The 26,785-nt window shown below is 38.4% G+C and overlaps 2 protein-coding genes across 9 annotated transcripts in view; both read right to left on the bottom strand.

Annotated features, from left to right (window-relative positions):
- NCOA3 (nuclear receptor coactivator 3) overlaps positions 1-26,785 on the bottom strand; it is a 125,616-nt gene that overhangs the window by 76,068 nt on the left and 22,763 nt on the right. The window contains exon 1 of one of the 8 annotated variants that reach the window (XM_079127902.1): positions 8,413-9,563. The exons of the other annotated variants lie outside the window; for them this stretch is intronic. The gene's annotated coding sequence lies outside the window, so the exon portion shown is untranslated. Of the gene's footprint in view, positions 1-8,412; positions 9,564-26,785 lie in introns of those variants that run through there. 8 annotated transcript variants of the gene reach the window in all.
- On the bottom strand, positions 5,491-5,982 carry LOC306654414 (large ribosomal subunit protein eL32-like). Its single transcript, XM_079127959.1, has one exon. The coding sequence runs from the start codon at positions 5,944-5,946 to the stop codon at positions 5,542-5,544; it is 405 nt and encodes a 134-aa protein (XP_078984085.1). The 5' UTR covers positions 5,947-5,982; the 3' UTR covers positions 5,491-5,541.

The raw sequence follows: 26,785 nt of genomic DNA, 5'->3' as shown, positions 1-26,785 counted from the left end.
CTCCTAAAGCACAAGAAGTAAAATCAAGAATCAATAAAAGGGATGGTATCAAACTAAAAAGCTTTTTCACAGCAAAGGAAACAATCATGAACATGAAGAGGGCTGGGGATATAGCTCAGCTGGTAGAGTGCTTGCTGTGCATGCACAGGGCGCTGGGTTCAATCCCCAGCACCACAAAAAAAAAAAAAAGAAAAATAAAAAAAAGAACATGAAGAAAGAGCCTACGGAATGGGAGAAAAATCTTTGTTACCTGCACATCAGACAGAGCATTAATCTCCAGGATAGATAAAGACCTCAAAAAACACCAAAAAGCAAACAAACAAACAACAACAACAAAAAGCAATAAATGGGCAAAGAAACTGAATGGGCACTTCACAGAAGAAATATAATCAATCAACAAATACATGAAAAAATGTTCAACATCTCTAGCAATTAGAGAAATGCAAATTAAAACTACACTGAAATTCCATCTCACTTCAGTCAGAATGGTAACTATCAAGAATACAAGTAACAATGAACGTTGGTGAGGATGTGGGGGGAAAGGTACACTCATACATTGCTGGTGGGACTGCAAACTGGAGAAACCACTGTGGAAAGTGGTATGGAGATTCCTTGGAAAACCTGGAGGGGGGAGGGGGAAGGAAAGAAAGAAAATTTGGAATGGAACAACCATTTGACCCACTTATCCCACGTCTCGTTTTATACCTGAAGGATTTAAGATCAGTATACTATAGTGATGCAGTCACATCAATGTTTATAGCAGCTCAATTCACAATAGCTAAGCTATGGAACCAACCTAGGTGCCCTTCAACAGATGAGTGGATGAAGAAAGTGGTATATATACACAGTGAAATATAAAGAGATTATGAGGGGTTGTGGCTCAGTGGTAAGAGCACTTGCCTAGCATGTGTGAGGCACTGGGTTCAATCCTCAGCACCAAATAAAGATAAATAAATAAAATAAAGGTATTGTGTTCATCTACAACTAAAATATAAATAAATAAATAAGAAATTATGAACGGAATTGGAGACTATCATGCTAAGTGAAATCAGCCAATCCCAAAAAACCCAAAGTCCAATGTTCTGTCTGATATGAGGTACTGACACACAATGGGGGAGGAGGGTCAGAAGTACTTCGGATCAGACAAAGGGGAGTGAAGGGAAGGGGTTATGGGAACAGAAAAGACAGCAGAATGACTCGGACGTGACTTTCCTATGTTCCTATAGGAGCCGCGACCAGTGTGACTCCACATCATGCACAACCACAAGAATGGAAATTATACTCCATGTATGTACAATATGTCAAAATACACTCTACTGTCATGTATTTCTAAAAAGAACAAATTAAAAAATAAAATAAAAAGAAAGCTATAGCATCAAAAATGGAGCAAACACAACCTCAACCAGTCAAAGCTAACTAACATCGCCAAAAAATGGAACTAATCAATATGTGCCTTCTGGTTAGAAGAACATTACTTCTATGCACTTTCTCCCCCAAATGTGCAGAAGACAAATCTAAACATGAGAAAACATCACAAACACAAATTGAAGGACTTCCACAAAATATGTGATCCAAATATTATCAACATCATAAAACAAAGAAAAATCAGAAACTTTCTCAGATTAAAGAAGACGGAAGACAGAATAAATCAAAGCAATGAAAGAGTCTGGATTTCAGCAGGGCACAGTGGTGCACACCTATAATGCTAGTGACTGGGAGGCTGAGGCAAGAGGTTACAAAAGGCCAGTCTCGGCAATTTAGCAAGACTGTGTTTCAGAATAAAAAATAAAACGGGCTGGGGTTGTGGCTTAGTGGTAGAGCACTTTCTTAGTATGTACGAGTCACTTGGTTCAATTCTCAGCACCACACAAAAAATTAATTAATTAAAGTTATTTTAAAAAATACAGTGGTAAATTTAAAAGGGGGGGGGGTGGAGCTGGGGATGTGGCTCAGTGGTTCAAAGCCCCTCAATGACCAAAAAAAAAATTTCTTTTTGCATAACGAGTACCACCATTAATAGATTTTTATTAGAAGATTGTTTTACATAAAATTAATCCCAAACAACTTCTATTACTTTTGTTTCTCCCAAATTATTTCCTTTTTCACCATTTGGAATCCAGGAAAACAAGTTTTTTATTTTAAACTAGAACCTACCATAAAGAGATGGAAAGGAACATTTATTAAATTCCTAAGGTGCACAGCCATTCATTGTCCACACGTAAGACAACTGAAGTCTAGCCAGGTTAGAACTTGCTCGAGATCTCCCTGAACAGCAGGAATCAATCAGATGCAGAAGAGCCTGAATTCAAGTTCGTGCTTTTTGTACTATCCTCTTCCTTTTTATTGCAGTCATCAGAGTGATTACATTGATTTCAATTCTAATATCACACACCCAATGACAACTGTTTTGCAATACTGGGGGGAGAGGACCACAGCAAAACAGGTACTCAATGCTACTTAAACTCGAAGTTCCGCAATACATGGCCAAGGAGCAGTAGTTTAGCCCCATCCCTGTTTTTCACAAGAATGAATTCAAGGTATAGAAAATCATTAGCTGATGACAAGATCCTTCAAGAATCAGAGCCCCTATCTCCTCACTGCATAGTCACTTAACTTTCCTTACCACACTGTCACAAAGCAGCAATAGTCCAATTGTGGTCCCCAAACAAGGAGTTATCACCATCACCAGGAAATTCTAATGCAGTTTACCCCATACCAGAATCATACAGGCTCAAACTGATTTAACTGTTTGGGTGATTCTGGTGCCCTCTAAATTTTAAGAATTACCACTAAATACAAAACCAAACTTTTTAGGACTGCCCTAGGACACAGGATCCTAAGCATGACGTTTAACCATACACCTAAAGGGGGGAAGGAAAAATTGTTAATACTTCCTCCCTATAGACTAGAATAGTACTCTCAAAATTCAGGGAGCAGAACCACTTGGGGATCCTTAGCTGGGTCCTATCCCCAGAGATTACAACTCAGCAGTCCTAGGGTAGAAACCACCCAGAAGATATAAAAACTATAAAAAAGCAGAGTACACTTTTGAGAAGCAGTGGACTAGCCAGATCCTCTGACAGGTCTCACATATCCCAACCTGAACAACTCGCCAACGTCCTTCCGGCTTGCTCACTAAGATTCTCAATCTGTTCCATGAATAGTTTCTTTTTTCCAGTGTGGGACAAGGTCTCACTATATTACCTAGGTCTTGAATTCCTGGGCTCAAGCAATACTCCCGCCTCAGCCTCCCAAATAGCTAGGACTGTGAGAACAGGACAACACACCTGGCTTCATGCCTACTTTTGAAAGTTAGAAACAATTTTTTTGGATTGGATTTCATCTCTCAAAATTTACCAACTGAGATTAAATTAGAATTAAGGCTGAATTTATTATAATAAAATACTACCAAATAAAGTTTTCAAAGGGACTTTAATGAAATTTTAATATAGCTCAATTAAATGATACATAGCAACAGGAAAAAAGTACCCTGAGACACCACAAAGAATACGGAGTTTGACAGAAGACCTGGATTCTAACAGATCTGCCACTTGCTGTGTGACCTTAGAGGGACATATGAAGAAATAATTCAACAATTTGTCAACAGCTTTTCACACTGACCTGTAAAACCTCCGTCCTACATTCCCATAACAGCAATTCCCAGATGTTTTAAAATATGTAAAACTGAGAAAGGAATAAGTTGAACTTGTAAACTCTCATCATTACCAAAGTTATCTATTTACTTATCCAACCAATGTTTATTAAATGTCTACTATCAGCAAATGAAGAACTCAAAGACAAAATGCTCTTAGAAGTTCCATATCCTGCACATCCTCATCCCACAGTATCACCAGTTTTTAAATATCAAGTCTATCCATTTCTTTCTTTCATTCATCCATTCACTTATTTTGGTGCTGCTGGGGATTGAACCAGGGCCTTGTGCATGCAAGGCAAGCACTCTACCAACTGAGCCACATCCCCAGCCCTCCATTTCTTTCTGGTTCATCACTACATTTTAGTATTTCAGCTAGTCATTCTCCTTGGATTACTCCAAAAGTCTACTTAATCCTTAGCTGAACCAAGGCAATCTTTCCATCCCCATAAACTATTCCAAGCCTATATAAAATCCAAAATCCTTTTTAAGTTCACTTCTAAAGATCTTAAACTTCATGATCCAACCACAATAAATAACATTTCCCAGATAACAGCACAACTACTCTGAAGTCACTCTGCTAGGACAGTACCTTCAGCTTCACATTTTGCAGGAGTGATGGGGTGAGGGAAGTGGGTGGTGCTGAGACTGACTCAGAGCCTCTGAACTTCTGCCCCCAGTCCCAATTCATACCTCTTAATAACCAACCCTCTTGGAGGTTCACCAGGTGCTACGACTCTCTCTTGCAATTCCACCCCCAATCCCAAATTAGTTATACACTCCTCAGATAAGCTTCACAGCACCCTGATGCCTCTCTATTATACTCGTCACCTGGTAACTGCCTCTCTCTTTGTGATTCTCCCTCTTGAAAGCAAAGTCTGACTCTCCTGCATTGATTTGGCTACAGTGCCTAACACATAGTAAGCACACAAAATCTTAATTAAATGGAGAGGGATTGGGAGAGGCACTGATAGTGAATAAAGAAGATTCCCAGCCCCACCCCAGCAGCTCCCGTAGGCTGAGACCAGACCCTGTCTCAAAATAAAAAATAAAAAGGGCTGAGGATGTAGCTCAGTGGTAAAGCACCCCTGGGCAGATCCCCAGTACCCCCCAAAAAAAAAAAAAAAGTGAGAGAGATTCCCAAAGATCTTGGAGAGAATCATTCAGTATACAGAGGCTAAAACATGTGGAAGCTGCTTAACAATTTGTAATAAGAATTTATATAATCTCATTTGAGAAATCCTCTGAAGATATTCTATTGAACATAAGACCTTTTTTGGTGAGAAGCACAAAGTAAAGTGAAACACTACTAAAAAGCAGAATAAGTCTATTACCAAACCATTTATGGTATTGGTACAAGTCTCTTGGATCCAAGGTTAAGATGTAGTTAAAACATGCCAACACTACCTACTATAGTTTTCTAGAATTTAAAGCACATACGCATATACTTATGAATTAATGTCATGCTATAAAACACATTCCTGTTCCAGGAATGGTGTTTGGAATTCTGCCAACAAGGAGAAAACCTCCGACTTCTCCATTTTGCAGTATGTACAGAAAACTAGCCAGCCCAGGAAAGATGAAATCATGTATAGTATGGTACAGAAATCTGGGATAAAATGACAAATTTAAGTAAAAAATAAGAAGATAGCACAATAAAGATTACAAATTTTGGACATGGACAAACTACTTTGGATATGTACTTTGGATATGTTCGTACTACTGGGGGTTTAACCATCCTAAAATGGACATGAAAAATACTTACGCAGTTGCTAATGAGGATTATGAATTACATAAATCATTTAAAATAATACTGCCTTTTTTTTTTTTTTCAGATGACAGTTTTTATGGTTTTATTTAAGCACACAAAAAATGTGCCCATGAACTGTCTATTCATTTTCTTCACTGCGCAGCCTGGCGTTGGGATTGGTGACTCTGATGGCCAGTTGGGCTGCTCTTTCCACGATGGCTTTGCGATTCTTGGAGGAAACGTGAGCAATCTCAGCACAGTAAGATTTGTTGCACATGAGCAGCACTTCCAGCTCCTTGACATTGTGGACCAGGAACTTCCGGAAGCCACTGGGCAGCATGTGCTTTGTCTTCTTGTTGCTCCCATAACCAATGTTGGGCATCAAGATCTGGCCCTTGAATCTTCTCCGCACCCTGTTGTCAATACCTCTGGGTTTCCGCCAGTTGCGCTTAATTTTGACATATCGGTCTGACTGGTGCCGGATGAACTTCTTGGTTCTCTTTTTGACGATTTTGGGCTTCACGAGAGGTCTGAGGGCAGCCATGATGCCGAATACAGATGGCAGCCACCTCCGTAGGCAGCGCCGAGGAAGAGAGCAATACTGTCTTAATACATGTTTTAAGTGTTCAATAAACAGTAACAACTGGTATTACTATTGTTTTACAAAAGAATCTAAAATTACTAAGATCCAGGTGGCAAAAATATACATTCTTAAAGTTGTCTTTTTCTGTTACTTTTCCTCACTCTTATCTTTTCTAACACTAAATACTTCTAAACAATCTCTCTCCCCACTCTCCTGACCCCCCAAAAATGTTTTAAATAAATGAGTTATTGGGCCACTCATGATGGTACCTACTTGTAATCCCAGTTACAAAGGAGTTTGAGGCAGGAGGATAACAAATTTGAGACCAGTCTGAGCAACTTATTGAGACCTTCTCTCAAAATAAAAAATAAAAAGGACGAGGAATGTAGCTCAGTGATAGCATCACTAGGTTCAATTCCCCAGTATCAACCAAAATAAAAACAATTTTTTTTAGTTATTGAGCTGGGGTTGTAGCTTAGTGGTGGAACAGTAGCCTAGCATGTGCAAGGACTTAGGTTTGATCCAAACAGGGTAAAAAAAAGTTTTTACAACTATTGACTAAACTGTAAGTTTGATTCAATACAGCAAAAAATGTGCTAACAAGTAATAAATATTTTCATAATACTAAATCGAAGTGATTTCAAGTGTACATAGGTCACATAAAAATCACATGTTCAAATATTACAAACACAAAGTATCTGAAATCCTTAAAATAGGGAAGATAAAATGATACATGGCCTATGTCAGGGGCTGAACTGTGTCCCAAACTCTGCTGAAATTCAAACCTCTAGTGCCTTAGAATGTGACCACATTTGAAGACAGGGACCTTAAAGGCATAACTAAGTTAAAATATGGTCATCAGGACAGACTCTAATCCAATAACTAATATCCTAATATGAGGAAATTTGGAGCCGGGCACAGTGCTGCTTGCCTGTAATCCCAGCAGCTCAGGAGACTAACTCAGGAGGATTGGGAGTTCAAAGCCAGCCTCAGCAAAAAAAGCGAGGCGCTAAGCAACTCAGTGAGACCCTGCCTCTAAATAAAATACAAACTAGGGCTGGGGATGTGGCTCAGTGGTTGAGTGTCCCTGAGTTCAGTCCCCGGTATTGGTAACACCAACCCCCCCACCACAAAAAAAAGAGGAAATTTGGGCACATATAGGCAGAGGGAAAATCGTGTGAAGACTGAGGGAGAAGCCAGTTACCTACAAATCAAGAAAAGAGCCTTCCAAAGAAAGCGACCCTACAAACACCTAGCCTTCAGAACTGTGAGAAAATAAATGTATAGCGTTGAGACCACTCAGTCTGTGGCACTTAGCTATGGCATTCCTAGCAAACTAACATAGCCAACTCTTCCTAAAACCAGATTGGGTTTACAGGAGTACATTCTTAGCTTTAATCACTGGTTCCTCGAGTTACTCTCAAAACTACTTAGAATTAGACATCTGCAAAGTCAAGAAATCAAATATCTAGCCAGGCATGGTAGTGTACGCCTGTGATCCCAGCAGCTTGGGGGTTGCGGCAGGAGGACCTCAAGTATGAGGCCACCCTCAGAAACAGCAAGACCATCTCAAAACAAAAATAAATAAATAAAAAGGGATGGGGACGTAGCTCAGGGGTAGTTTGCCCCGGGTTCATTCCTCAGTACAAAAGAGAGAGGGGAAAGAAAGAGAAAGGAAGAAAAAAAGATCAAATATCTGAAGCCAGAGTTAGAAAATACCTTTTCCAATAAAATACCTTATCTATATGCTATTTATACTATGGCTATTGCACTGTCAATATTTTACATATTATGTGACTAAATCACTTATTTTATAGGGAAAAATAAATTCTGAATTTGCACTTGCACCTTTTAGAGATGATCCTCTCAATTTAGCAACATTACACTGTTTTTGGATAGAGGGAACAGAGACTCTGGAATCTGACGCAGGGATTTAAACCCGGGGCTGCCAAGGTTTACTAGTTATGTGGCTTTAACCAAGTTATTTCGCCCCTCTGATCCTCAAATTCCTCAACTGTACATGGGGATTACAAGAATATTTTATGGATTATCAGGATTAGAGAGCACTAAATTAAGCACCTGGCGCAATTCCTAACACAAGGTAGGCACTCAAGTGGTAGCTGTGATAACATCATCCTCCCAGAAAATGGGCAACACAAAGCAGGTGTCACTGCTAACAAAACTGTAAACTACTGAAGCTTTCCGGAAGGAAATTTTGAAATATTTATCCAAACATGAAGGATATTTCTCAGAATTTCATAAGGACTATTTTCCATGGAAATATTTGCACAAATGAGTAAAAAGAAGAAAAGGAGTGTTCTTTGTAACACTGTTTTAACAGACAATTAACAAGAGGTTAGTTTAGACTATAGCAGATTCACATTTGCCATTATTTTTAACATGACAGATTCACACAGTGGCACAGACCTGCAATCCAGCAACTTGAGAGGCTGAGGCAGGAGGGTCACAAGTTCAAGGCCAGTCTGGGCAACTTAGCAAGACTCTGTCTCAAAATAAAAAATTTGAAAGGCAAGTGATATAGCTCAGTGGTAAAGTACCTCTGGGTTCAATCTCTACCACCAAAATCTAAACTAAATTTGAAAAAAAAAGTGTCAATGACAGAATAAGCACAATATGCTCCAACACAGAAAAAAATTATCGGGACTGCTATTGTGGCTCAGTAGCAGAGCACTTGCCTAGCATGTGTGAGGCGCTGGTTCCATCCTCAGCAGCACATAAAAATAAATCAATAAAATAAAGGTTCTGATCCATCAATAACCTAAAAAAGGAAAAGAAAAAGAAAAGAAAAAAAAATTATGTGTTTAGCCACGAGCAGTGGTAACTCCAACAACTCAGGAAGCCAAGGAAGGAGGATGGCAAGTTCCAACCTCATCAACTTAGCAAGCCTGTCTCAAAATAAAAAATAAATCAATAAAAAGGGCTAGGGATGTAGCTCAATGCAAAAAATATTTATGTGTTTATATATGCATGGAAATGAGTATGAAATGGCAATTTTAAAACAAACAGCTTTCATTTAAACTTTTAAAAACTCCTTTTTAATTAAGAAAAAAACACACACGCTCCATGTTTTGAGAGTAATGCTTTCCTGTGCTACAGTTAAAGGAAACTTTCAAGAAAAATATGTTGTATATTAACCCTCACTCTTGATCAAATCTACAGTAGGATCTAGAATCTACATGAGGATCATGTTCAAGACATTCCAGATCAATTTCTATTCCATATTCTTCTGGTTTCTATTTCTATAGTCAATTCTAACCCATGGAATTAGACAAATATTTTAAAATCTAATTCTTGTCACATAACCAGTCACACTCTCAAATTCTTCCTTTCCTTGTCAAAACGACCTGCAGGTCAGGCCTGGTGGTGCATGTCTGTAATCCCAGCAGCCCAGGAGGCTGAGAAAGGAGGATCAAAGTTTGAGGTCAGTCTCAGCAACTTAGCGAGACCCTGTCTCAAAAAATTTAAAATAAAATAAAATAAAAAAGGTTTGGGATGTGGATCAGTGGTTAAGTTCCTCTGGGTTCAATCCCTGGCACCACAAAAAAAAAAAAAAAAAAAAAAACCTGGAATACAAAATTACTGTAATACTATCTAAGGAATGAAAATTAAACATTTTTTTTTAATTTTTTAAGTACTACCTAAGGAAATATAAAATAAATTAGCATTCAAAATTAGACAATCAATTTGAAAGATGTGCCATTTTATTTAGATTCATATGAAGGGCAATTCTCCTCCATTACTGAAGATAATCCAAATTTTACTACATAAAATAATCTCTATAATAGTGGCATCCTGGAAGGTCACAATGAAAACAGGACTACCTTGTTTTAAGATGAAGAAAATGTAGCACACCAAATGACTTGACCAAGTTCACACAGTAAGATACAGATGAGTGGTCAGAATAGGATACTGGTCTCCGGGGCTACTAATTTTTTTGGATCCATGTTGTCTCATCATAGCTTACACAGTTTTAAATCAACTCCATTTTCCAAATAAATTTGCAAAAATAGCATCAGATAACATACTTTGCTTCATAAATACACATAAAGGAGACAAATCTTAGCTGGCATACACTACCTGGCATGTTTGCAACACTATCTATAGAGCTCTTCCTTCACAGAAATTTCAAGCATGTAAAAACATCTTGCTTAGACACTGCAAAGGTGTCTGCTCTGCAGAATCAGAGATGAAAGGCTTTATGAGAACCAGTTCATCCAACTGTCCTGAAAGTACATCAACTAGTTAGATTCTAATTAGCTGAAACACCAAATTTTCTAGCCAGATATTTGAACAGCAATTTGTTATTGTTGTTGTTGTTTCAGTAGTAATGCTTCTCGTCTCCCATTTCAATGTCACCTTCCAGCCTAATGGAGGCATATAGCCGATTCTTCTCTCCCTAGAACAAGCCTCATAATAAAGACTAATGTGAGGTCCATATACTTTTTCTCATGTTTTCCTTCACTTAAAACCAGTTTGGTAACAACACATGAAAGCCTTTAACGAACAGCTTTCCTGGCATAGCACGAATGTTTAAAAGACAAAAACTCAGAAAACGAAAACAAGGAAACTTAACAGTGTGAGACAAAGAGTACATAAAATAGAAGCCAGGTAGACAACAGATCTCTGAAATCAAGTTTGGAAGAAATAAAAAGATCATCATATTTTCATATAAACAAAGGCTGAAGCAACTAGCAACTTCAACATAAATTTACCAAAAATAAAAGAAATATTAAAGAATCTTTTCCTGTCTTGTATAAATATATATGTGTATATATATATTACATATACACATACATAGGTTTGTTTAGATATCCTCAAACATAAATGCAATAAATATTAACTTGCTGCACTAAAAAAAATTCACAAATTGAATAATATGAACACATTACAATATCTGGTTTTAGCCACTTCAGAGATTTATCATTAGCCTGATGTGGAGGGTTAAAATTCAGTATTGAGAATAAGTATAGTCTATCGGTACTGTTAATGCAAAACACTGTTTATAATTTTTCTAGAATTGCCTGAGCAATTGCAACATAATAATTAAGTTTTATTTTATCCATCGAGTGTTGATATTTTTCTTTAACGAAATCCAAGTATTCAGTGCTATGAGTGATGAGTGACCTTGAGACAGCTCTTGGAAGGCAGTCACCATGGCAACACTACTACAAAAGTGCCTCGTCCTCAGCAAAAGGACCAACCTGGTGCATCGGGATTTTTAAAACCTAGAGAAATAGAGCTTCCTTCAAGAAAAATAAAAAAACGTTTACATTAACCTTTCTATTTTAACCTTCCTATTTATTCTTCATGGAGGAGGATATATTCATTAAGTTACCTTAATGGTGAAATATTAGACCATGCAAAAATTCTTTTTCCTGTTCGTTTCCCAAATGGGCTAATTGAAAGATAGGAACAAATAACCATTTATCATATTTTTAAAATAGTACATGTTTAAAATTTTTCCACTGAATCAGCATTATTCTAATCATCTTTTAATCACTGTCAAGAAGTAACAAACATTTGCCTTAACAGAAACATTTATTTTCCACCACAATTGATAATGAAAATCTGTAAGGAGACGTGACTTAAAATGTCAAATGTAAAACAGGCATTTGTAATTCTGTATACATAAACTAAACATCTTTATATTTAGTGTTTTTTATACAGTTATGTGTTTTTACTTAGATCATAAATTAAGTAGTTTTTTCCTAGAAAGTATATTCCCTAAAAGCTAGGAATATGATAATTTAGTCATTTCATCGACAATAGAGTCAGCATAGAGAACACCACCCGTTACCAAACAACTTCAAACTTTCTGATGTACCTACCAAAAGAATCTAGAAAAACTACATGCCCCAGAACATTTTTATTTGTTCTAAATAGTTGTACATGACAGAATGCATTTATACACTTTGATAGATCATACATAAATTGAGTGTAAAAATCTCTCATTTTTCTGATTATACCTATTGCAGGATCACACCGGTCATGCAGTATTCACGTACATGAGGAATAATGTCTGTTTCACTCTATTGTCCTTCCCACCCCCATCCCTCTCCCCCTCCCTTCACTCCCCCCTCTACCTAATATAAAGTAACTCTACTCTTCCCTATCCACCCACCTTATTGTGAAGGACTTAAAATCAACATACTACAGTGACACAGCAACATTAATGTTTATAACAGCTCAATTCACAATAGCTAAACTACGGAGCCAACCCAGATGCCCTTCAACAGATGAATGGATAAAGAAAATGTGATACTTATATATTAATACCCACACACACCCACACACATGCACACATGATGGAATATTACTCAGATTTAAAGAATGAAATTCTGTCATTTGCTCATAAATGGAGTTAAAGAATACCATGCTAAGTGAAATAAGCCAAACCCAAACCAAAGGTCAAATGTTTTCTCTGACAATGTGGAAGCCCCAGAACATTTTTAAGTTGACATTTCAATTTTCATAATAGTAACTACTTACAAAGCAGTTATTTCCAAGATATTTTAAATATTTATATCTTTAATAATAAACACTTTTAATAATAGTGTTATATATTCAAAGGAATTAGATTGCCATCATTCATCACTAAGTCAGAAATTTTACAACTGTCCCTTTTTCCTGAAATACTAATTTCTGTTCCTCTCCACCCAGAATCCAACAATAATGAAATAACATTTTATGCTTGAAAGTATTTTACTGATCATTCCATCAATGTGACAAAAAGGTACATAAAATGAAATAACAAATTCCATCTCTTCAACAGGCTCTAAGTGTTGAAAAACATTTTGAGTTATTACAATAATCACTACTAGGATATAATTGTTTGAAACAATCACATTACAAATTTCACTACGATACACACTAAAAGTACATTTTTCATTTTCATTGCACATGAACTGGTTCACCCTTCATGAGCAGAACTGTTCTCCCTACCTCCAGTGCCCACTTGCACATTTATTTATTTGTAAAATTATAAATAAAACTGACATAGTAGAGTAGTAGAAGTAGTTATACCAAAGCATTGTCACAATTCTTTCAATGCAACTTGAATTAAAAAAAAACTTAGCTGGGTGCAGTGCTGCACACCTGTAATCCCAGCATCTCAGGAGGACCAAGAGTTCAAAGTCAGACTTAGCAAAAGCAAGGTGCTAAGCAACTCAGTGAGACGGACCCGGTCTCTACATAAAATAGGGCCAGGGATGTGGCTCAGTGGTTGAGTGCCTCTGAGTTCAATCCCTGGTAGTCACCCCCAAAAAATAAAAAATCAGTTAACTATTAAAAATTAGTTTTTCGGGATTTCTCAAGAAAGCATTTGATTCAATACTCCCCTCTGACTGATGAACAGACTCATAAGCCACCCGACAGACCATTTCTTAAACAGTCATCACAGTCATCCACTTTTTAGACTCTCACGTCCGTCAGTATTTCTAAATGTCCATCTGTTTCAAACCCTGGGTTGTTGTGGGTTTTTTGTTGTTGTCATTGTTGTATTTTTTTTAAACACTCAACTGCAATACATCACAGTAAGAAAAGAAAATTGTTCCTGTCTTTTGGCAGTTAAAAGAACAATTGTGAAAAGACATTTGGAGAATTAAGACTGCAAGACTTCTCACACAGACCAATTCAAGAATAGAACAGAACTGCTGGGTATATGGGCACATGCCTCTAATCCCAGCAACTTGGGAGGCTGAGACAGGAGGATCACAAGTCCAATACCAACCTGCACAACTTCATGAGACCCTGTCTCAAAATAAAAAATAGCTAGGGATGTAGCTAAGTGGTAGAATGCCACTGGGTTCAATCCCCAGTATTGCAAAAAAAAAAAAAAAAAGAATTTAAAATCTTTATTTATAAACAGGGTTTGCTTCAACTGAGTTAGACATCAAAAAATGAGATTTTTTAAAATGCAATGTTATATTAGAAGAAATAAAAGATAACCTACTTGAGCAACATTATAAAACTAAGTTATGATATATCTACCGTGAAATACTATATTGTCTCTAGAAATGTTCACAACATATTGTGATATAATTTCATTTGCCTCTTTTTTGATTTTTCTCTCCAGTACTGGGAATTGAAGCCAGGGATGCTCTACCACTGAGCTACATCCCCAACCCTTTTTATTTTAAGACAGGGTCTCGCTAAATTGCTTAGGCTGGTCTTGAACTTGCAATCCTCCTGCCTCAGCCTCCCCAGTCACTGGGATCACAGGCATTGCCACCGTGCCTGGCTCACTTGTGTGCTGTGTATAAGGTACTGTGTATAAGATGCTTACACACAGATTAAAACACCAAAAAGTATATACCAAAATGATTTTTCCTGAGGCAGTTTTTATTTAACATCTTAATTTTCTATCACCTATAAAGCACATGTATTAACTTTGTAAGGAAAGCTTTTACAACGCCTTTGAAATCTTTTGTGCATTACATCCAATGCAAACAGTAAATTAATACTCATTTAGCAAATAAGATTGAAAACTCACTAATAATTTTAAAAACTCACCAAACATTATTCTTCAAGGAATACTTCAGGAGGAGCACACCTATAATCCCTCCAACTCAAGAGCTGAAGCATGTCTGCTAGTTTAATGCAAGCTTCAACAAATTGAAATGTCTCAAAATTTAAAAATACAAAAGGACTGGAGATGTAGCTCAGTGATGAAGTAACCCCAAGTTCAATTCTTCACACAAAAAACAGTTTTATAAGGTCGATTTCCTTTTGTTGTTATTTTGGGGGTCCTATTTACTTGTTTGTTTTTGCAGGGGGCGAACTCAAGGATGCCTAACACTCAGCCCCTTCACCAGCCCTTTTCTATTTGCAGTATTTGTTCATTCATTCATTCATTCATTTGCTACACTAAGGACTGAACCCAGGAGCAACTGAGCTGCAACCCTAGCCCATTCTATGTACAGACAAGGTCTCACCAGCCTGCTCCGGCTGGACTCCACCTTGTGATCCTCCTGCCTCCCGCTACGAGCAGCTGGGATTGCAGGCCTATCCTAGCACATATGGCCCAACAGATTTTATCATAGTCAACAACTGAAGCTCTCACCACTATCCCACATCATGTATCTGAGAGCAGTGCACAGAACAGAGTAGCCTTTCTTGGGGAGACTGAAATAAACCTTCATGATACAACCCTTTTTGGATCATTGTAACTGTTGATTTGCTGAAACTGAATTACAGAAACATTGAGAAGACATAATATGCATACAGTCTTTTTAAAAGCAAATTTTTATTGCATATTAATGTCTACCGGTTAGTAAACCAAAATTCTAAAGACCAAGGGATCTCAGAAATGAAAGCATTTATTGAGCCGACCAGAAAAAGAAAGGACCAGGTCCTGGAACACGTTCCCACAACTCCCAGCAGCAGGGCTAGACAACAATCAGAAAACAGACACCAAATCAGAGCTTGAGAACATTCTTTATTTTTGGGGAAAAGGAAAGCAATTTAACTTACATTGGCTACAGATAAGAGGAGCAGGATAACATGAAGCGGGGAGCTCTTTAGAATAAAGAGGCAGCCCATGAAGAGAAGTGATCACTGCTTCTGGACTGGCCGGGTTAACAGTCTGTGAAGTTTATATGTAAAAGGGGTCCTGTGGTGGGGCTTAAATCAAGATTTTGCCCACATCTTTTAACTGACTGTATTTCCTTATCTCTTCCCTTCAACCCTCTGATCTTTTGCTATTTTAATTTAGGACATCTCAGAACTTTTCTTTTGCCAATACCTACCACATCTTCTCTTCAAACTGCTATTGAAAATGTAGTAAAAAGAAATGCAGGAAAAGGATGAAAGAAAGGGAAGTAAGTAAGCAGAAGGAGAGCAAATCAAGGCCTGTCTTGTCAATTTGTGAATCCCTGTCCCAAAATAAAAAATCTGAAAGGGTTGGGCATATGGTTCAGTAGTAGAGTGACCCTGGGTTCAATCCCAATTACCGGGAGAGCGGGGAACCCTTTATGATTAGCCTTGCAAAGTAAGAAAATGAAAAAAAATGTCCTTGTACACATCATAGAAAAGAAAGAATTGTGAATATTTAACTATCTTTAACGAATTTTAGAGTCAACTCCCACCCTTTGGACTGGATTTCTATAAACAGTTTCAGTCTAAATAGACCAGAACTAAAATAAAACTAACTTTGGGTATGGAGGCACATGCCTGTAATCCCAGACACTTGGGAGGCTGAGTCAGGAGGATGGAAATTGAGGCCAGACTATGTTCAATACTCAGTACCACCTAAATAAATTGATAAACATTAAGCCAACAAAGAACTGGGGTTTCCTAATGCAAGTTCGAAGATGAAAGATATGCTATGCCCCAGAAAATCATCTTAATGTCACAGACAGGGATAAGAGAATGGCTTAAAGACATCATTCTGTCAAAGAAATACAGGGCATATTTATTCACTCAACTCAGCCAGAAGGACTAAGATTCTTCCTGTACTTTTGGAGATTATTATACTTCATCAAGGAAAACCATAGCAAATTATTGGTATGTTAGAGGCTTCATGCTATGAGGGAAGAGGTTCTAGGAGCAAGTGGAAAGAGGGAGGGTGTGAGGGAGGGCTTCGGCGAGAGGGTGAGACTTGAGATTTTAAAGAGTCGAAATTAGTCAAATACATGACAGAGCGTTCCACAGAGGGCACATGCAGAGGCAGTAGAGTGCCTACACTGAAAGAAGAACAGCACTATACCAAGGTGAAGGAGGAGGAGTGAATGAAGGTGAGATTGGTGAGACATCCGGACAAGTCACCCAGCGTCTATCCTAAGGACTTTTGCTTTCGGGTGAGTGAAATGGGGAACTCTGCAGTCTTAAGGAGAAGGACAAATTGGATCTAAATTCTAAAAGATCTTGCCAGCTGTCACTGACAGACTATAGAGGCAAGTAAAAAAGCAGGAAGATCTCACTGTGTGTGGTGGTGCACGCCTGTGATCCTAGCAGTTTGGGGGCTAAGACAGGAGGATCTTGAGTTCAAAGCCAAGTAAGAAGCTTAGTGAGGTCCTAAGCAGCTCCGGGAATCCCTGTCTCTAAATAAAATATTTTTAAAAGGTCTGGGGATATGTCACAGTGGTTAAGTGTCCCTGGATTCAATCTCTGGTACAAAAAAACCCAGCAGGGCGATGTTGTTACAGTAACTTACAGAAGATGTGTTCGCTCAGTGGAAGAGTTGAGACCCAGCTAGATTCTAGATACCTCCTAAGACACATGAAAGTAAGAGAAAGAGGACCAAGGTTCTAGGTCTAAGCAACCACAAAATCTGGGTGTCCAACAGATGAAAAAGACAAGGCTTTTGGTGAAAAAAAATGAAAGAGAAGAGATTAAGAATTAAGTTCAAGGGGTGTTAAGTTTAAAATATCAACATCGGAATCTAAATGAAAAGATTGAAAAGACAGCTGGATGAACAAGTGAAATAACTGAGGTTTATCCCACATAAACAATATGCAAAGAAGGTCCAACACATGTACTGTAGGAGTCCCACAGGAGAAAAATCAATGCATGGGAACAACAAAAAAGCTAACAAAACAAACACCTGTGAGCTGAGAAAACCTGCACCTGAAATTGCATACTATAAGGACTCACTGAGAAAAAATGAGTCAGAGGAACACCAACACATAACACTATGAAGCTGAATGCAGGGCACACACCTGTAATCCCAGTTTAGGAGGCTAAGGCAGGAGGATTACAAATTCAAGGCCAGATTCAACAATTTAGCAAGACCCTGTCTCAAAATAAAAAGTAGAAAGGACTGGAGATGTAGTTCAGTGGTAGAGTGTCCTGAACCAACAATAACAACAACAACAACCAAAAAAAAAAAAAAAACCTATGAAAATAATTTTTATAGCTAGACACAAAAAGCTAAGTCACTAAAGTTACCAAAAACAGATGCACATCAGACTGACAGCTAGGCTCTACAAGAAAAGGCATAGAAATGAAATCTTTCAGACACTCTGGAAAACTTTATGATCACACAAAGCAGCTCTGAAACATTCAAGCTGCACACACACTTCTCAAACACAGTGAAATTCAAGGAACACTATTCCCTTAAGCTCTTCCTGAGGATCTTATTAGAGAAAATGAAAAGTCTACTACATAAAATTGGTGGTGAGAATTAAATACTTATCTGTAAAAAATGAATGATGGCTAAACCTGGTGGCACACTCCAGTAATGCCAGCAACTTGGGAGGCTGATGTAGAAGGATCACAAGTTCAAAGCCAGCCTCAGCAACTTAATGAGACCCTGTCTCAAAATAATTAATAAATAAATAAATAAATAAATTTTAAAAATGGCTGGGGATGTAGATCAGTGATAGAGTGCAACTGGGTTTGATCCCTAGCACTGGGAGGAAACAGAAAAATCGAAGATAAAACAGAGATAAAAGTTAGAAAAATTGGCTAAATACCTTAAAAGATACTAATTCGAAGTAAAAGAATATTACTTTAAATCAAAAGCTGGGGAAGAGGTTACTTCATATTTCAATACTATTCAAAGTAAGAACCAACAGACCACAGAAAAAAGCAAAGAACCTAAGCATATTACATAAAGATTTACCACAAAGGCAATAGCTAGCATAAAAATACAAACTTCAGCTGGGTGCAGTGGTGCACCCCTGTAATCCCAGTCGCTCAGGAGGCTGAGGCAGGAGGATCAAGAGTTCAAAGCCAGCCTTGGCAAAAGTGAGGTGCTGAGCAATTCAATGAGACCTTGTCTCTAAATAAAATACAAAATAGGGCTGGGGATGTAGCTCAGTGGCCAAGTGCCCCTGAGTTCAATCCCCAGTACAAAAAAAAAAAAAAAAAAAAAAAAATCATAACTTTTTTAAATCAAGACAAAATATTTTATGAAAGACAAACTGAAATATATTGTCAAAGATATTTCACACACAGCTGAAGGGAAAAACAACAAAATAAACCTGAAAGGGCAAAAAGGAGAAATAAAGCACAAGACTGGTACTCACAAATATGCCACAATGAAACCCGTAATTCTGTGCAATTAATATACAACAATTTTTTAAAAGTTAAAAAAGAACAGAAACTGAATCCTAGAAAAAATAAGGGGAGCTTGGGAATGTAGCAGCGGCACAGCACTTGTCCAGCTTGTGCAAGGCCCTGGGTTGGATGCCTGGCACCAACAGAAGAGGGAAAGAGAGAAAGAGAAAGAGAGAGGGAGAGGGAGAGGGAGAGGGAGAGGAAGAGAGAGAGGGAGAGGGAGAGGGAGAGGGAGAGGGAGAGGGAGGGGGAGGGAGAGGGGGAGGGAGAGGGGGAGGGAGGGGGGGGGGAGAGGGAGGGAGGTGGGGGGGGAGAGAGAGAGAGAACAATGGAAAATTATGTAATTTCTCTTACCTAACAGTACTGTACCAATGTGAAACTCAGTTTTCGTTGCTGTAGCAAGGTTATGCAGTGTTTAACATGAAGGAAAGCTGGGTGAAGAGTATGCAGGAGGGCTGGGGATGCAGCACAGGGGTACGGTGCTTGCTCACCTCGCATACACAAGGCCCTGGGTTGGATGGGGTGGTGGGGAGATACAAGAGCTTTTTTGGGGGGATGAGGGCTACTGGAGATTGAACCCAGGCGTGCTTAACCACTGAGTCACATCCCCAACCCTTTATTAATTTATTTATTTATTTAAATAGTTTTTTTTTTTTTTTTTTTTTTGCGGAGCTGGGGATCGAACCCAGGGCCTTGTGCTTGCAAGGCAAGCACTCTACCAACTGAGCTATCTCCCCAGCCCCTATTTAAATAGTTTTGAGACAGGGTCTTGCTAAATTGCTGGGGCTGGCTTCGAACCTGTGATCTTCCTGCCTCAGCCCCCAAGCCACTGGATTACAGTCATGTGCCACCACACCCAGCAAACACAACTATTTTGCTACTCTAAAATCATTTAAAATAAATGACTGAAAAGACACTTATTTCAGACACTCTTGAAAATAATTTTATAATCAGACAAACCAACTTTAAAACATTAAAGCTGCACACAAACTTCTCACATGGTAGGAATTAAAGGAATATTGTTTCCATCAGCTCTTCCTGAGGAAATGAAAAATTAAAACTATTAGGGAAAAACGTTTTTATTTTAACCACTGGAGAATACTAGTAAACCAACTCATTTTAAGTACTAGTAAGTAAAGAGAAAGAATGCAACAATTATCCCACTTCTCCTATGTGAACTGTACTTAAGTTAATAAGAGGCTACTGGTCGTCAACAACTGCCAGTGAACAAAAGGAACCGCCACCATGTGTCTCCTGGTAACTCACACTAGCCTGAAGCAGGTTCTCAGTAGTAGTAAGCCTCCAAGATGGCACCCAGCAATCCTACTACAAGTCCTACTCTTGGCCCCTCCCACCCAGTATCAGGGTTGGTCTGTGCAACAAAAAGTGCAAAAGTGACATAGTTTGTCACTCTGGGGGTTCTTACAGAAGGCATTACCACCTTCTTCATTCTCCCTTTGACCCAAGCAAGGAACTATCCCCTTTCCAATGGATGATGAGTAGCTCAATTTGAAAACAGCACCTGTCAAACCTTCAGATCCTTACACATCAGAGCTTCAAGACCTCGAACCAGAACCACCCAGCTAGTCTACTCCCAGAATCCTAATCTTTGGAAACTGTGGAACATAGGAAATGTTTTCAGATACCAAGTTTTGGGATACAATCTGTCGTCCCTATCCAGGGATCCACATTCACAGATTCAAGTAATCTTAAGTCAAAAATATTCAGACAAAAAAAATTTCAGAAACTTCCAAAAGTAGAACTTTAATTTGCCCCATGTGGAGCACTACGCTAAATCCACATAAAAAAAAGTGAGAGAGGGCTGGGGAGATAGCTCAGTTGGTAGAGTGCTTGCCTTGCAAGCACAAGGCCCTGGGTTCAATCCCCAGCATCGCAAAAAAAAAAAAAAAAAAAGGTAAGACAGAGAGGCTGGGGCTGGGGCTCAGTGGTAGAGCACTTGCCTAGCATGTGTGAGGCACTGGGTTCAACTCTCAGCGCCACATACAAATAAAGAAAATGAAGGTTCATCAACAACTAACTGATGCACAGATGTGTGCACTGTAGTCTCACACCATTTCAGAGCGCCTCAGTCTCTCTCTAGTACTTGTTAGACCACTGTTTTGTTTTTGTTTTTCTGTGGTGCTGGGGATTGAACCCAGGACCTTATGCATGCAAGGCAAGCACTCTATGAACTGAGCTATATCTCCAGCCCTGTTAGACCATTGTTAACCTCATGTCTTGTTCATAATTTGAGCTATGATGGTTATATCTAAAGACCATGTATAAACTGTTATTATTCCCTAAATGATACAGCATAATGACTATTTACAAAGCATTCATATAACATTAGTTATCATAAATAATCTAAAGATGATTAAAAGTATACACAAGGAGGGCAGAGGTTATGAAAACACCATGCCATATTATATAATGGACTTGAGTATCCTCAAATTTTGGCATTCCCGAGAGTCCTGGAGCCCAATTCTCTGCAAACACTCGGGGATGACTGTAATTTGTTGCACAGCAATAGAATTAACATATCTGCCAAAAATAATAACTGAACTCAAATCTGATCAAGTCTTGAGAACCAACTACCAATTTATTAACAGACAAAATACAGAAGACCAATATAAACAACACCATAAAGATATACTCAGTGCAAAATCTATACACTAAGCTCTACAGGAAAAAAAAATGAAAGGATAAAAGGAAAGTTGGAGAGGATAACCTATATTTTCAAAAGACATAATTACATAATAAACAAATTGCCATGTAAAAACCTCATTTGGATCTGATTTTTTTAAAGTAAAAAATACAGAATGAGAAAAGTGAAAATTTGAATAGTGATTACATTTGATGGTACTAGGGATTGAACCTGGGGGCCTCAATCACTGAGCCACATCCCCAGCCCTATTTTGTATTTTATTTAGCAACAGGGGCTCACTGAGCAGCCTAGTGCCTTGCTTTTGCTGAGGCTGGTTTTGAACTCTCGATCCTCCTGCCTCAGCCTCCTGAGCTGCTGGGACTATGCATATACCACCATGCCCAGCTAGTGTAATTTTTTTAGACATACCAATGATACTGTGATTATGCTTGTTTGAAAGTGCTTATCTTTATAAATATTTCAGAAAATCACATGGGCTCTAGTATTTACTTTAAAATCAGCCATTAATTAGCCGGGCACAGTGGCGCATGCCTGTCATCCCAGTGACTCCAGAAGCTGAGGCAGGAGGATCTCAAGATTGAGGCCAGCCTGAGCAACTTAGCATGAACCTGTTTCAAAATAAAAAATAAAAAGGGTTGGGAATAAAGGTCAGTGTAAACTGAAAAATTCGTCATTAAGTGATAAATTGATGAACCTGAGTGATGAGTTCACGAAGATCAATAGACCATCCATTTTTTTTTACTTTTCTTTGCAGTATTGGGGGCTGAACCAGGGACACACTATCACCAAGCTACACTCTCAGCTCTTCCCATCCCACTTTTGTTGTTGTTGTTTTTTCTTTTAGACAGTCTCACTCAATTTCCATGGCTGGCTCTGAAGTTGAGTCTCCTTCCTCAGCCTCCCAAGGTGACCTGACACCATTCTACTTTATATTTGAAACTTTCCCTAACATAAACAGAAGGAAAAAAGTATTGCTGAAAGATAAAGAAAATGATGACCTAAACAGAAAACAGGTATCAGAAGAGAATCTTAAGAGTACAAGAGGCTTTTATCCAATTATATCTGTGTCAATTCCTCAAAGCCTTTCCTTCAAGCAAGGATATAAAGTTCTTTCTGTATCTCTGCATCAAGAGTTCACGCATCCCTCTAAATATGAGCAAGAGTTATTAAGTCACAAATTGTAACTGCTCCCTAAAAACACTGGGTCTGTGTGGGATTATTTAAAAAAAGTTCTGGAGGGACTGGGCTTGTGGCTCAGTAGTAGAGCACTTGCCTAGCAAGTGTGAAGCACTGGGTTTGATTCTCAGCACCCCATAAAAATAAAGGCCCATTGACAATTTAAAAATATTTTTTTAAAGGTTCCAGAAATAGGTAGTGGTAGTGGCTGCACAATACCTTGAATGCACTTAATGCCACTGAATCATAAACTCAAAACTGTAAATTCACCGGGCATGGTGACACACAATTGTAATGCCAGTGACTCAAAAAGACAAAGGCAGGAGGATCACAAGTTCGAGGCTAGTCTCAGCTCTTCCTCAAAAAAATAAAAAAGGTTTGGAATGTAAAGCACCCCTGGATTCAACTCCTAGTACCAAAATAATAATAAAATAAATATGGTACACTTTATGTTACATGTATTTTACCACAATAAAAGATGTTAAACATACCAAGTATGTGACATGCAAATTATATAAAGTGTACCTTTCAACCTCCAGAACTACAAAATAAAAACATACATATGCAAAACACACACACACACACACACACACACACACACACACAGAGCTTCATCTTGTAATAAAAATGTACAAAACCAGCCAGGTGCAATGGCACATGCCTATAATCCTAGCAGCTTGAGAAGCTGAGGCAGGGGATCACAAGTTCAAAGCCAGCCTCAGGAAGGTCCTAGTCAACTCAGTGTGACCCTGTCTCTAAATAAATTACCAAAAAAAAAAAAAAAGCAGGGGATGTGGCTCAGTGGTTAAGCGCCCCTGGGTTCAATCCCCAGACCAAAAAGAAAAAGAAAAAGAGTAACAAATGAGCTACCAGGAACATAAGGAACCAGGCACAGTGGCACACGTCTGTAACCACCGCCTCTTAGGAGTCTGAGGCAGGATGTAAATTGGAGGCCAGCTTAGGCAATTCAGTGACACCCTGTCTCACAATAAAAAATAAAAAGGGCTGGGGATATGGCTCAGTGATTAAGCACCCCTGGGTTCAATCCAGAGTACCAAACAAAACAAACAATAAATAAAAATAAAAAATAAAAATGTCTGGGCTTATAGCTCAGTGGTAGAGCACCTGCCCAACATGCACAAGAATGTGGGTTCAATCCTCAATACAGGAAGGGGAAAAAAAAACTGATTGTAAATGTGGCAAAAGCAGCACTCAAGGAATTTAGGGGAGTTTCCCCTTTCCTTTCACCCAAACGTCTTTCTTCTATAAAAGTGAGTGCTAATTCATGGACTCGATGACAGAGAAGTAAATAAATGTAGGAAAACACAATGCCTTCCACTTTTCTATAAGGCGGTAGTTCCTGTGCCCTCACACAGAGAAAAAACTAAATTAAGGTACAAAAGGTCTTCTCGACCACAGTTTGCAGCTCCTCTTGTAACAAACATTAATATGATTTAAAAGTTAATAATCTACACTAAGTGAAAATATCTCCCAGGAATTCACTGAAAACCTTCCCTAGATTACCCTAGCCTCAAGCAATCTCTCATTTCTCTGAACTCCAAAAGCAATTATTTGTCCAATTTATTTGGCAATTAATCCTGCATTGCCTTGTTAAATTTCTTTCATTATTCTCTGAAATGCTATTTAAATCTTCTCTAGTTATCTAACTTTCTGTTTATTTCTCATCTCCCCAATACACTGTGAATTCCTTGATAGGAAGAGATAAGGCCACGTTGTTTGGTTTACACGCAGATACACAGAGTAACTAGCACACAGTAAATACAAAGGAAAAATCAGCTGCATTAAGGAAATACTTAAGGGTTGGGATGTGCAGCACTGTAATAGAATGCTTGCCTCTTATGCATAGGGCCCGGGATTCAATCCCCAGGACTCAAAAAGAAAATGTTTAAAGACACACCAACGAATAATCTTCAAGCCAAAATTAACAGGCCAATGTACTATTTTTTTCTCTAATTCCTAAAGTAATGAGAGGTTGTAAAGACCACTCACCTAGCACATGTGAGGCACTAGATTCAATTCTCAGCACTGCATATAAATAAATAAAATAAAGGTATTGTGTCCATCTACAAATAAAAAAAAAATTTTAAAAGGACATAGCCTCTGATATCTACAAAAGTTCTATCTGAATCTTCTACCTTAAAAGCCTGTACACATATGAATTTCTATTCCTTCATCTCGAAGATGATATCTACTGCTAGGAGGTTTTATTATTGTTAAATGGAAATTTATGTAAAATTACTAGTAGTGAAACAAGTTGAGATTCTCCGTTTTTTTAAAGGTATAGATTTCAAGTCAGAATGTGGCAGCATCCCATAGTATAACTGGCCAATCCACATTTGTCTCCTAGTGGTACATGAGACGGTCATTTGTTTGATGACTGATGGCATCAGGAGCTTGATAAAATTTGGTGATAGCTAGCGGCATACTCGAATGATAGCTGCTTCTTCCTCCCTCACATCCAGCCACATACTAGCAAGTAGAAAGGAAACGACTCATTCAGCTCTAAAATGGAAATACCACGTCCACTCTAAGTGCTTAGAACTCTGTCTAAGCCAGGCACGGTGGTGCACGCCTGTAATCCCAGGGGAGGCTGAGTCAAGAGAATTGTGAGTTCAAAGCCAGCAACAGCGAGGCACAAAGCAGCTCAGTGAGACCCTGTTTCTGACTAAGATAAAAATAAAAAATAGGAACGGGAATGTGGCTCAGTGGCTGAGTGCCCCCAAGTTCAATCCCCAGGGCCCCAAAAAAAAAAAAAAAAAACCTGTCAGAAAGTATATGCTCAATAAACTGGAACTAATACTACTGTTATTCTCAATTTATTCAACAAATACTCTGCACTGCCACCATTCTGAGCACTAAAACTAAAGCGGTAAATAAAACGTAATTCCCAGCACTCGAAGGATTTTACATTCATTGGCACATACAATTTCAACAGTCTAAAGTAAGTCAAAAATCACAACTGAGTCAACAGCTTGTCCTACAAGCTGAAAAAGCTAAGCAACCTAAGAAGAATATTAAACAACCACCTAGGCAAACTATTAGGGAAAACTTTACAAAATGACAGAGTGAAGTCATAAAAACAGGATACCCGGCCTTACTTCTGCTCCTAAATAAAGGTGTGGAAAAAAGTAAAACAGCCAGAACAAATGCTGAAAGTTAAGGGGAAAGAGGAAGTAATATCTAATTTCCAGAACAAAACATATTAGTTTTAGTTTCATTTGAAAGAGAGGAATAATAACTTGCATTATTTATGAAATAGATTTCTCTTATGAGGGTAAATTACATTTTTATGTATTATACAGATATATATATACACATATACATATATACAGCGTGTGTGTGTGTGTGTGTGTGTGTGTGTGTGTGTGTGAACCAGGAACTGAACCCATGTGCACTCTACCACTAAGCTGCATCCACACCCCTTTTGTTTCTATTTTGAGACATGGCCTTCCTACATTGCTAAGGCTGGCCTCAAATGTGCAATTCTCCTGTGTCAGTATTCTGCACTGCAGCGACGTGCCCAGCTGTAAAACTATATTTTTAAAAGTTATCTCAGGCTAGGGTTGTAGCTCAATGGTTGAGTGCTTGCCTAGCACATGTGAGGCCCGAGGTTCAATCCTCAGCCCCATATTAAAAATAAATAAGGTATTGTGTCCATCTACAACTTAAAAATATATTGAAAACAAAGTTATCTCAACAATAGGTGTCCACAAGTCATTTTTCCGCAGACTTTAAAACTGTAGTTAAAGATTTGAACGTCAAGCTCTCCTGGATAAAATATTACAGAGTCCAGGTTCACCACTACTTTCCAACTCAAATACAGTATGTATTTTGTTAAAAGATGTGCCTAAGGGCTGGGGAGATAGCTCAGTTGGTAGAGTGTTTGTCTGTCAAGCACAAGGCCCTGGGTTCAATCCC

The sequence above is a fragment of the Sciurus vulgaris genome (genome assembly GCF_902686455.1).
Source record: "Sciurus vulgaris genome assembly, chromosome: 2".
Taxonomy (NCBI): domain Eukaryota; kingdom Metazoa; phylum Chordata; class Mammalia; order Rodentia; family Sciuridae; genus Sciurus; species Sciurus vulgaris.
This window is presented reverse-complemented; position numbering and strand designations above follow the sequence as displayed.

What these genes read in the sequence shown, in the direction of transcription:
- LOC306654414 (XM_079127959.1), bottom strand. Translation starts at nt 5,946, where the DNA reads ATGGCTGCCCTCAGACCTCTCGTGAAGCCCAAAATCGTCAAAAAGAGA.